Source organism: Amphiura filiformis, chromosome 4 (assembly GCF_039555335.1).
Source record: "Amphiura filiformis chromosome 4, Afil_fr2py, whole genome shotgun sequence".
Classification (NCBI taxonomy): domain Eukaryota; kingdom Metazoa; phylum Echinodermata; class Ophiuroidea; order Amphilepidida; family Amphiuridae; genus Amphiura; species Amphiura filiformis.
In genome coordinates this window covers 10,869,016-10,882,382 of record NC_092631.1, presented here as the reverse complement: position 1 = coordinate 10,882,382, position 13,367 = coordinate 10,869,016, and the positions used below count along the sequence as shown (strand labels likewise).

The window sequence follows — 13,367 nt, the reverse complement described above, 5'->3', positions numbered from 1 at the left end:
CAAAAACAAAAAAAGTAAAGCAACTGACTTTGGAGCTCTAAGGGCAATACAATTTTTTAGGCCTTACGCGTAGTTCCTTTGATTTTCAGTTTAGATCATAAAGTTTACAATTTACACAATTTGTAGTCATTAAGGTGGTACTACACCAATTTTGTGACTAATGTTGCATTTTACTCAAAAACTAACTACACACTGCTAACAAAAGTTATATGTGATGCGATCAAGCAAAATCAGTCGGAACTCGGAAATAAAAAAAATTCAGATTCTTATAAAATAGTAAAAAGCATTTACAAAGCTGCATTTTGCAGAAAACCCCATTGAAATTGAACAGCCAGATCCAAAGATATAAGCAATTAAAGAGTGTCCAAAACAAAAGGAAACAAAAGGAAATATTTCCTTTTTTTGGCTGTATCTCAAAATCAATATTACCGAGTTCCGACTGATTTAGCTTGATCGCATCACACATAGGCACAAGGAATCCAATTACTTCACTGAAATTTCAGTGATTCAAGACAAGTGGTTCATTATATATGTTAAGAAATGAGGTACATTCTAGCGGTACCTCTTTTCTTATCATAAATAACGTACCGCTTGTCCTAGAGTCACTGAAATTCCTGTGAAGTATCTGGATTCCTTGCCCCTATAATATACATTACTTTTGTTACCAGTGTGTTATTATTTTTTGAAAAAAATGCAAAAATAGTCACAAATATATCAAGGGGTGTGGTACCACCTTAACCATGTACTGAACTGTGAGAAAACCCAGATTTTTCAATGTGTATCAAATCTGACATGATGTGCTCCATTCAGGCTACTGCCTCAAAGTTTGAGATATAGGCAAAACTACCCGTACTACTGTGCAAAAAAACAATAGAAAACATATTGAAAAACTTTATGACTGATTCTCATCTTACATAGTTCAGGAAAGTTGAGATAGACAACTTTCCTGCATAGTTATAACAAAACACACCTTGCTAAATTGCATAACTTCCCAACTGAGTAAGCTACAGAATAGATACATGATTTTTGGCATTACAAAGCTAAAGTACTAGTTAAAAAACTTAAAATTGCAGACATTGGTGTGGTCAGATCACATGAACTTACCATCTTTCTTGTAGTATGTAATCTCCACCTGACTCTCTTCTCCCTTCGTTAGTGCCTCCTTAATCTTGCTAACAGCATCAGCACTTGTATCGTCCCCATGTAAAAAATCACATGAGCAAGGCTTTTGCATCAGTTCAGCTCTGGAGAAGCCACATAATTCACAGAAGCCATCATTGCAGAAAATTATGGCATTTCCACCTAACTGGGCATTGGCAATAATAAAATTCCGGTCTGTGGACAAGAGAGAAAGGGCAAACAAAAAATGCAGGTGAGGCATTGAAGATATTGGCCCGGATATTGGGCTAATTATTCAATTTCACATGTGATTTTGGGCTATTCTATTTGAAATCCATACCCCCATGGAATGTCCTTAATCTTTCATACAGGGTGTGTACATTTAAAACAGGGTTACCTGAATGAGTAACTCCATTTCAAATCCACACTCCCTGTATGGGCGATTAAGGTCATGTCGGCCGAAGGCAATGCATGGATTTTAACTGCAATATCCCATTTTTGTAGGACAACCAAAATAAAGAGGAACTCAATGTGGCTATATAGGTATTCAACATGGTCAACATACCCCCATCTGATACCTAATGACCCTTTTTAACATGTCACCTAATGTATAGAGGGTATGGATCTTGTATACATGTAGGAGAATATATCAGAGGGTATGGATCTTGACTGATAAGGGATTATTCCTTCTGAACTTTACCTCTTAATATAGTGCAGCCTTGATTGGAAAAACATTTTAAAATCCTTAGCAATGGGAAAAACTTTAAATTTTGTTACTTAAAATGCAGGAATAATATTAGTAATAACTACCCCAAAAGGTTTATGTAAATTTTAAGCTGAAATTGCAAGGTAAGGTGCAAAAAAGAAAGTCCATTTCAGCGACAAAAAACAACAACTCTGTTCTACAGCAGACGGACCTTTCAAGTAGGGTCAGTCGGTCTGATGTTTTTTTTGTTTGTTTGTTTCTGGAAGCCAAAATCTGAAAAATTAGAAAAAAAAGATTTTTTGTAAACATTTTTTTTTTAATGTTCAGCCAAAATTTATAAATTTTGGCCCTAAAACAGCTGATTTTAAATGATTTTAGCCAAAAAAATTCTCCAAAACGCAAATTCTAGGTAGGTGGGGCCCGTAAAACAGGTGTAAATGAGATGTAAATTAGCACAGGTTTTAAAATATTCACCAATTTCATATTATAAGGTTACTATCACAAATTAGCTGTAGTTTATTACGATATTTGAAAGCAAATCAGAACTGCTGGGAAACCAATGATCAATCTCCCACTAATATGGACCTCCCGGGATGGACCTATGCTATTTCTAATCAAATGTGTGTATGTATACTAATTCAAAGTCAAATATCCTGTGTGAGCCGAGTAATATTACTAATATCAGTGCTTAAAGTACTGGGTGGGTTTTGGTGAACAGGATTACAAGCAAGTTGAAATCATTAATATTATAATATGATTATATTAATGACTGAGCTGTGACGAGCTCTGGTATACAAGATGGTCATGCAAAAGTAAGGGAGTGTTCATAAATACTTTGGTGGTGTGGGGGTTGGAAAAGTTGGAACCTTGGATATCAACATTTTTTTGATCCCCCCTAAAAAGGGTAGATTGTTTTTATACCCCTTTTTATGGTCTAAAATTTTTGGATCCTCCCTTCATGTCCTAAAAAAGAAACCAAAAATATATGTTATTCACTCATTAGCCAAAAATGACTGTTTGGAGTTATTACTCATTGGAGTCATAGTGTTATACACCCAAATTGTAAAGTGTGCAAATTTGGTTGATTTGAAGCTTGAGAATACATGATTGAATACTTAACGTTCATGAAAAAATTCGAAATGTGTATGCCTTGTTGTACATAATTACCCCGGACTTTTACCCTCAAATCCCCCCTATGAAGGACTGAATTTTTTTTTATCCCCCTAATTTTTTTTTATCCCCCATGTTTTCCAACCCCCACCAAAGTATTTATGAACACTCTCTAATCAATTTGTTCTGGTTTATTTCTCTACATAATCTGATAAATAGGTCTTAAATCATCATTGATCCTCATGATCAATATTACTAATGGCAAGGTATATATAATGCCATCAACAATTAGTCGACAAACAAAAATCTGGGACAAAAATATCATGATTTATATGAACACAAAACATTTCAGCAAACAGTACTGAAAGAGGAATATAATACCACTCTGATATACCATACATACCCCTAGATGTACAATTACAATAAGTCAATACCCCTGGTCATACCCCTGGTCATACCCCAGGGTCATACCTATAGAATTTTTTCTCAATCTAGTATGTGGTACAAAAATCATTGTAGGCCCTGTAGCCCTTTATGTTCCATGTAAGCCTACTATATTTAATAGCTACCATGAAATATGATCAAGTCCAATGCAATGATAAGTGTTTCACGATCTTCAATATTTTCATAAGAGTCACCTTTGAACCACTAGGTGGTATCCCCAGGGCTGTATCTTTTATTGATCCATCACAGGACTCCCTTCTTCCCCAGGGCTGTCAACTCTCACGCATTGGCCGTGAGTCTCACGCATTGGGGCACTTTCTCACGCCAAGGTAGTATAATCTCACGCCTAGGTAGTAAATCTCACACAAAATGAGTAAAATCTCACGCATCGTCATGAATAATTTGTTACTCCTACCCCCCCCGCTTTTCACTGTCTCGAAAGCGCCGTGGCTCAAATAATCATGGTACAAAATGAACATTGGAGTCGGCAAATCCCGGTACGCCTCTGTCTCACGCCAAGCATTCCAAAAGTTGACAGCCCTGTTCTTCCCCCCTATTTTCAGTAAAGTAAACAAACCCGGGTAAACAACTGATGCAAAATCTATAATATTCGCGGATTATAGTTTTTAAGCACAGAAGTTGGGTGTAAAAATGTATGTGCAATATCATTGTGCAACAGAACATGTATATTGTCACACCCTCACAGTTTCCTATACGAAACTTTACAACTACCACTTCAACTTCCTAAGTAGCAAATGAAATTGTGCATGTAATTGTATAATACCCGCTACTGTACACAATCATTCATCGAATTAAAACGTGTGTATAAACATAATGAATAGCGTTGGTATACTCAGTACTTACTTTGCCCATCAAACTTTCTTATGATGGTATCAATGAAAGTATTTTGCGGAGCAACATGGCCCCTCCGAACCGGCATGACGCTGATAAGATAAAGATTTCCACTTGAAAATCCAGCACTACATGTTATAAATCCAAGAACGCCTCCTAAAATAACAGTTCATATACACCAACAAGTTATTTCCATTATACTGAAACTGGTAACTGTTCTGTTATCAATCGAAGATGATGCATTGATGATGATGAGGACTCCCGCTTGCGTCCTCTCATAGCAACCTGGCTGGTTTTCATTATTTATCTACTATATATATTTAACCGTGCTTAGACGGCGTGAAATAAAGTCCTTGTTGGACGCCGAGTACTGCCAGAAAAACGAAGCAGCCGATGTTTCAGTGTTGATTGTATTTCTAGACTAAATTCTGCTGATGCTGGACAAGTGGACTGCTGTCGATTGCTGCACTGAACAGAAATAAAATGTGAAGTAGAGAAACAAGAAATTTTTGGGGACAAATGATGTCAATCTAATCGTGCACGGTTAATTATTATTCATTATTATTTTACATTAACGTAATGTTAAAGATTTACTTGTGTAAAGCAGTTTATATGGAAATACATTTATTTATTTATTTATTAAATTTGGTGAAAAGCACAGGCAATACCAATAGTGCTCAAAGAGCACTAAATTAAAGGGAAGCCCTACATTCAAAGCCGAAAAAAGCAAAAAAAAGATAGAACTTTTTAAAAGGACACACATACAGGGAATAATACTTTTAAATAATAACAACATTAAAGCCATGTGTGATTTGCAGTGATTTGCTTCACAGCGACGCCCTCAATTTTACTCGGATTTCTACTTTTTGCATAATCATAATGCCCAACGGTGTACTAAAATACCATGTAAAATACTAAGCCTGAAGTGCTTTAATAACAGTAAAATTTAACTTTTTATATTAAAACCGGGTCGACCCGGTTTTATTCAGAGTTCATCGATCGACTGCTTGCCAACATCTCCCGTGGATGTCAGCTTATATGTGTACACACGTCGAGCGCGATGCTCAGTGTAGTATAACATGTTACGATCGGCGAGCGTAGTAGGCTATACGCATAATTTGTAGGTGCTGGAATGAAATCGTAATTTTCTTCGTTATACCTCATTTGTTTGGCTCGAAATTAAAAGGGGATACTGTGATCAATGAAAAAAAACCATTTTAACAGGAATCTATTCTTTATGCAAATCACACATCGTATTGCTGTTGTACAACATTTATGTCATCTATCCCCTTAAAGCCATGTTATAACATTTCCATAAAAAATAGATTAGTATTTCTTTTCCATAAAATGTTAGCTTTTATTGTCAAATGTGTCTCCTTTTAATTTTAAGCTGAACAACTGAGGTAAAGCAAAGAAAATACTACCAGCGCTGAAGTCGTCATTGCGTGTCACTCAGCACCTAGAGTCTGATAAAGCATATTATAATTATGTAAAAACAGCCTTGAAAAATATTGAGGGCGTCTTCTTCAGCAAATGTTATAGTATGGCTTTAAGGAATCGGATAGCAACGTTTGCACACTATTTTTCTGGGACATGAGAGCACACCAGACATATCGAATTACATTCTGAATAAAAATCGAGGAATGTCTTTCTGATATCAAATAATTAAGATTTTTTTGAAATTCGCAATATGATACAAATTTAGTTAGAAGACAATCAAATAATAAAATGATCAAGCTGTTAAATAGTCCAATTTTGTGCCCGGATTTTGTGAGATATTTTTTTTGCTTTGGTTAGATGATGGTTGAATGTTAAAACTTTGATTTTAAATAACTTTGAATTTAATTACTGAAAATCTTCTGCAAACCCATTGATATACTTCAGAGTTAGGAGACAACAGTGAGACCACCAAAACTTTTTTCAACGCAGCTCTGGAAGCCATCATAAAAAAGCTTGACTGGGAAAAGAAAGGGGTCAACATCAATGGGGAAAGGATACGCCACCTGAGATTTGCAGATGATATTGTAATATTTTGCAGAAAACCCTGATGATCTGAAGTCTATGTTGCAAGCTCTCAACATACAGACAGTGGAAGTAACAAAGTGGGGCTGATGATCAACATGTTCAACAGATTCGTCATCAATTGAAGCAAATCTACATTCACCAAACAGCTAACTTGATCATTTTTTTAATACCAAAAAATTAGTGCTGTATTTTTCTGGAATGGGGAGTAGAGCTGTTTGGTGAATGTAGATTTGCTTCTTGATGACGAATCTGTTGAACATGTTGATCTTCGGTGTCGGTTCACTATCTCTAAGGACCGCTATCTCTAAGGTTCGCTATCTCTAAGGTTCGCTATCACTAATTACAAAAAAGTTCCACTATACCTAAGGTTCGATATCGCTTAAATTTGGAATAAGGGTCGGTATTTCTAAGGTTCAATATCACTAATTTCATATAAGGTTCGCTATCACTAATTTTAAATAAGGCCCGCTATCACTAATTTATTGAAGGTTCGCTATATCTATAAGGTTCGCTATTACTTATATTATTTTTATTATTTGTACTTCTTATTTATGTCGTGTATAAATGTTGCATCTCTAAATGTCCGTATATCCCGCTAGTACTTCTAAGTTACAAAAATATAATTTTGGGACTGGAAGGACATTCAAGGTTCAAAGTGCTAAACTATATTATTCTGAGTGCTAAGTATTATTTATTTAGGAACAGGTTTTCAAATGAGAAACCATACATCGCCACATTTTCACATTTTCTAAGTAAAAAAATTGAAGAAGAAAAAGCTTGTTTTCAGAGAATAAATAAATTGAATATCTTTCGTATGAAATGGGAAGGTTTTGTGTAAAGAAAATAATGTAACAACAAAGTAATTATATATAAATATAACGTATTATAACGTATTATTGTCTTATGTGCACAAGCAAAGTATTTGAACGAATTTAAAAATATGCATAATATTGTATTGTTCTAGTCATATAAGAGATGCTTTTGTATTTGTGTTGTGTGTGTTGTTTTTTATTTTTTCTATCTTTTTTTTTTTTTCTCAAGTTATTTGTCTTTTGTCCTGTTTAATATTAAAGCAAAATGAATATAAAAAAATTAAAAAAAAAGGTTCGCTATTACTAATTTGAAATAAGGCCCGCTATTTCTACGGTTCGCTATCTCTAAGGTTCGTTATCACTAATTTTAAATAAGGTTCGCTATCTCTAATTATAAATAAGGCCCACTAACTCTAATTTTAAATAAAGTTCGCTATCTCTAACTTTAAATAAGGCACACTATCTCTAATTAAAAATAATGTTCGCTATCTCTAATTTAAAATAAAGCCCGCTATCTCTAATTTAAAATAAGCCCCGCTATATCTAATTAAAAACAAAACAAAAACAAAAAAACTTTTCAACAATTTAAAATTAGAGATAGCGGGCCTTATTTAATAATAGAAATAGTGAACCTTATTTAAAATTAGAGATAACGGGCCTTATATAATATTAGAGATAGTGGGCCTTATTTAAAATTAGAGATAGTGGGCCTTATATAAAATTAGTGATAACGAACCTTAGGAATAGCAAACCTTAATCAACATTAGTGACAGCGATCCTTATAGAGATAGCGAACCTCATTTAATTAGTGATATAGCCAACCTTAATTAAAATTAGTGATAGCGAACCTTAGGTATAGCAAACCTTAATTGCAATTAGTGATAGCGAACCTTCAATAAATTAGTGATAGCGGGCCTTATTCAAAATTAGTGATAGTGGACCTTATTTGAAATTAGTGATAGCGAGCCTTATTCAAAATTAGTGATATAAAAACTAAGAACGATCGAACCTTATTTTGAATTAGTGATATCGAACCGTAGAAGTAGCGGACCCTGTTTTAGGCATAGCGAACCTTTTTCTCTATTAGAGATAACGGGAGTCTCATCTCCATAGACTTTACATATTAGTGATAGCGAACCTTAGAGATAGCGAACCTTAGAGATAGCGGTCCTTAGACATAGAGGGATGTTGCGAATGAGACATAGCTCAATCCTAATCATTAATTTTGTACTATCTGGAGATAAAGCAATTTTGTGAAAATTTTGAGAAAATGTTAATCAATTTTGTGAAACTTTAAGTAACTTTATACTATTTTGAAAAATTTTGACAACTTTGGGCAATTTCCCCTGTGACAAAAGATATAAGAAAATAAAATTTGAATGCATAACCTGGAATTAGTCTTAGTACAAGTCGTTGGATTTGATTGTACAGTATGCAAAAAACACTCTACAATACGCATATTTTTGGCTCTTATTTCCAAAAATTGGCCAAATATTAAAATTGGACTTTTATTGCCATTAAAATTAACTAACAAAAATAGGATTTAGCAATGTTTCATTTTTGAATCCCAAAAAAGTATAGTACTGTATTTTTCCGGAATAGAAAGTACACCTACACAAGACATGTATTTTAAAAGGGCAAGGTCTTATTATTGCATGACATTTGTTTTATAGTACCCCTATCTATGAAGCACATTTGTGCAAATTTTAATACAAGCTAGCCTAAAATGGAGTGAATAGTAAGGGCGAATCCGGGCAGACCCTCCTCTAAAAAAAAAAAAAGGGGGGAAAGGGTGAAAATGTTTGACGACAGTGCCGTAACATGCATGGTAGCTGCCAGGCAAAAATTGCGGATTTGGGCCCGGCCCTACCGGTGCTGGGAAAGAGAGAGAGAGAGAGAGAGAGAGAGAGGGGGGGGGGGGGAGAGAGAGAGAGAGAGAGAGAGAGAGGAAGGAAGGAGAGGAAAAGAGGAGGGATGAGGGAGAGATAAGGGGTGGGATGGAGAGAAGGCCAATAGATGCAATTTCATGCGAAATGTATTATCATAATACCCGTCCAAAGATGGTGATCGTTGTTGACGATTTTAAGGACCAAGGGACTTCTCGAAGGCAAATAAGTATAGATATGCCCTGAAATCGTAAGCACCCAAAGTAAAAATAAACCCACTATAATACGTAAAAGGGCCAACCCAAAAAGAAGAGTTGAAGAGGGAGTTTCCATAACCTGACCACCTTTTCTGACTACCTTTTCTGACCACCTTTTCTGACCATCTTTTTTGACCATCTTATTTGACATTATTTTGATGTTTGCTTCATTTTTATTATCTTTACACTTTGCACAATAATGTTGTACCATTCTGGATGTTAAAAGTGACATAAAATTGAAATTACTAGTATCAAGTGAAATTTGTTTTGTTTTTCACAGGGCAGTTTAGAGAGGAGAGTCAGGAGACAATTATCATTTCAGGTGCTGGGTCAATAATCAATAAAGTAAATTAACACAATTACCACTTCACAAGGTCATATTCATGGTATTTGTCATACATGCCCTGATATATTAAAGGGTGCAGCATGAATGTGAATATGGATTTAAGGGAATACGAGGTATTGTTGGTCGAAGCAGATTTTCATTATCTGAATCAATATATTATTGAAAAATAACACTTTGGTGTTTTGCAGAAGTTCATCATACAAATCATATACTTTGGAAAACTTGCTTAATTTATTGTTAATGAGTTATGTACGTTTTACAAAAGTGTTGTTTTTTCAGCCCTCTTTACAGTACAACATAACTCAAGAACCGCAGCACCTACAAAAGTATATCTGTGATATTTGAATTATTCTACACGCTTGCTATGAATAAGCCCAATCGCCATTGTAACTTTCGGGTTTTTTGGGACACTTTGACCTCTGACATATCTGGAAAATTGCTGTAATCATTAATAATTAATTTATCATTGTAATAATGTTATCATTATAAATAATAAAATAATTAATTTATACAATAATCAAATTTTTGGGTTTGTTTTTATTCTAGTATAAACACGTTTTAAATTATATTTTGTACGCACAAAACCCCCAATTTTTCTGAATTTTCCCGATAGGTCAAAGGACAAAGTGTCCCAAAACTGCAAAATGTGTCCCACAATGCATTGCAAACTTCCAATGCCGATTGGGCTTATTGAGCAATGCAATTTTTGCTAAAGCTCACTACCATTTGCAAGGTGATGTGAACTACTTTGTTTTCTGCTGCTTCGACCAACAATACATCGTATACCCTTAATTGTCCATCAGACAGACAAAGTCTGAACAGGGAAGTGCTGAGGGTAACACTAGGGAGCACTCGTTCGAATGAAGTCAGGAAAATTTGATGTGTGTGCAAAATTTTATTTTATTTGTTTTAAATAATTTCATTTACCATGAAAGTGTTGTAGTTTTTAAGCTTCAAGTTTTTATTTGGAAATTGCTTTTACATCAGTGGCACTCGATCCGATGGTGCATCCAAGACATTAAATATACAAACAAAACTGTATTAAACAAAACAAAATCAAAGGGTACTCGACAAGCAAAAGGTACAAATAAATAATCTAAAGTGAGAAAGAAATAACAACCATGTACCCTTAAAAATGTTGTTTATCTATTAACAAGTCCTTGAGAGAAAAGCTTGCAAATTATCACCCAGCATGGTGTGAAAAACACTACTAGGATCCAAAACATTCTCATCTATTAGTGCACAGTTCTTTAACTCCAATACATTTTGTACATTCATTGAATGACCTTTGAAAATTGGGGTACAAAAACTCATACTCTGCAACTTGAGGTCAAATTTTGCACTATGATTGTTTAGTTAATGTTATTGGACTATGGCATTGGGATAAGGCCATTGTGGTCTATAGTGTAAGAATCAAATATCACAGGGCTCACTGTAAAAGCTGGTCAGAAAAGGTGGTCAGAAAAGGTAGTCAGAAAAGGTGGTCAGGTTATGGAAACACCCAGTTGAAGAGTCATGTGGTTAAATATAACGTGCGTACCACCCCCAGTTTCTGATGTAAAGGATGGTGTGACTGGTAGTTGAGGTATTGGTCGGTATGTGTAGACTTGCGATAGACCAACAATTTCACTGTTCCATCGTCTTTCTTCACAATTAGGGTGTCCAGAAATGGAAGCTGACCTTGCGATTCTTGTTCAAAGGTAAATTTGATGGAGCCTGATTTGTCTACTTGGTTGATGTGGTCTGTGAGCTGCTGAACACTATCTCTTTGAATAACTTCAAGAATGTCGTCGACATATCGGAGCCATAGCTTCGGTCTACAATTAAGCGGAGCACTGGTAGCGATAGCCTGTTGTTCTAAGGCTTCCATGAAAATGTTGGCCGCTATCGGGCTTACGGGACTGCCCATCGCCGTACCAAAGAGCTGACGATATATTTTGCCTTTGAAAGTAAAATAGGTGGTGGTCAGTATGAACTCCAGTAGATGTACGACGTCCTCACTTGTTAATTTGAAACCTGTATCTTTGTTGTACTCTCTAAGCAAATTTTCCTTCTCCAGTCTATTTCTCACAATCTCTAATACTTGGTCAATTGGCGTGTTGGTAAATAAACTAACCACGTCATGTGAATTTAGAATATCTTCCTCCTCAATGACCACTTTAGCCAGATCTTCAGCTATAGCTGCTTGGAGTTCTTCACATAATGTTGTGTATTGCCGACTAAACCACCTAGTACTAGTATTTTAGAAGAAGAAGAAGAAGAAGACGAAAAAAAAAGAACTTCAAGAAGGAAAAAAGACAGATAAAACATCGATTTCCACAAATGGCTTCAATTTGGGCCTTCATTTAACCCATTTTTGGATTTTTCAAACTAAAATTGTACACAATAATAGTACAAATATTGGGCCTTCAGTTTGCAAAAGTTTCTCACTTCTAAACATGCTCAAGGAGGAACACCCCCTCACCACCCCCCCTACGTATGCATAAACAAATCGCCCTGTTCTTTTCTGGTTTGGACACCCGACATTTAGTTTAGAGCAATAATAAACATCTCAAAAAAAGTAACGCTGTGACGTCAATATTTAGTCAATTGCTACAAATTAGGTGTCAAAATGTGCAGAAATAAATTCTGCTTCCAACGCATTTGACAGATTTGTAATGCAATTGCCTGTTTTTGAATAATGGTCATTATTTAAGGTGGTTAGTTACTTTTTTTGAGATGTTTATATATAATTAATAACAGTGAGAACTTGTTCACAAATGACTTTAATTCGGCCTTCATTTCACCAATTTCGGCTTTGTACACAACATTACCAAAATGGTACATCAAAATTCATTTTGCAAAAGTTTCTCACTTTATCTCACTCAGATACCCCTCCTGCAAATTTAAGTCATAATATGACTTACGTCAAAATTGTTCTGCTGACCTACAAACACTACAAAGTTGGGACATGTGTAAACATTACGAATGCCAAAAATTAGGTTTGAAAAAAATAACCAATTTCACATTATAAGATCGTACAGTATGGCTTTATTGCGGATATAATTATTTGAAATTTGTTGCCTTGTGTTGCTATGGCAACCAATTATTGATAAAATTGAAAATTTTTATCTGGATTTGATTTCAATAGCTCATAAATCAACAAGTAAACCACTTGTTTGGGAAAATGTGATTCTAAAATGTTGATGTGTTGGTTTCCAAATTTCCTGAATTACGAGGGGCGGTCAATAAGTTCGAAGAACAAGGTACTTGAAAGAGTAGGGCCTACTAGGCAAATTCTTTCTATCTCTCTCTTGAGCATGGTCACTACATACCTTAATGTATCCGTCGCAATTTTTCTTGAAACCTTCTATGTCAACAAAATGGAAGTTTTCCGATAGCTCCTTGAGCCACTCTTCAGTGAAGGCTCACCAGCATTGATCACCAGCAAACCTGATATTATGAAGGTAGGACTTAAAATTCTAAAATAGGTTTCACTATCTGGAGGCCATGCCTGAACCACAATATGGTTACTTTAATTAACTGACCCCTCTGTTGTGAATGGCAGCTTGACAAACTAAGAATAGCGTACAGGACAAAATCCGAGAACAGCCACATTCCTACCATCAACCTTCTTCACATGATGGCTTGCCTCAATTTTGCTATCAAAATTGTATGATATATGCCTATGATTGTACTTTCATTTGGCAAATGATCTGTCATCAAGACTATCCCTGGATCTCAGAAACAGCGATGAAGACCTTGCACTACGGTGACCAAGTGATGATCTTCTTAGGGGCGTGCATGAGATACAGGCGCTTCCACTAAATT

General features: G+C 35.3%; 2 protein-coding genes across 2 annotated transcripts in view; both read right to left on the bottom strand.

Annotated features, from left to right (window-relative positions):
- Window positions 1-4,448, bottom strand: part of LOC140150542 (voltage-gated inwardly rectifying potassium channel KCNH6-like) — a 514,496-nt gene extending 510,048 nt beyond the window's left edge. Inside the window, 2 exon segments of the mRNA XM_072172573.1 lie at window positions 1,105-1,335; window positions 4,244-4,448. Coding sequence (XP_072028674.1) covers window positions 1,105-1,335; window positions 4,244-4,319 — 307 coding nt within the window. The 5' untranslated portion in view covers window positions 4,320-4,448.
- A 6,622-nt stretch (window positions 4,449-11,070) lies between these two features.
- On the bottom strand, window positions 11,071-12,393 carry LOC140149970 (uncharacterized). Its single transcript, XM_072171972.1, has 2 exons — window positions 12,371-12,393; window positions 11,071-11,791 (listed from the first exon to the last, which is right to left on the bottom strand). Exons 1-2 carry the CDS (start codon window positions 12,391-12,393, stop codon window positions 11,071-11,073), a joined length of 744 nt encoding a protein of 247 aa, XP_072028073.1.
- Window positions 12,394-13,367: the final 974 nt, after the last annotated feature.

Coding starts and splice junctions, on each gene's coding strand:
- LOC140149970 (XM_072171972.1), bottom strand. CDS start 12,393: ATGAATTTTGATGTACCATTTTG. Junction 11,792..12,370: donor AATTTTGATGTACCATTTTG/GTAATGTTGTGT, acceptor CTAAAATACTAG/TACTAGGTGGTTTAGTCGGC.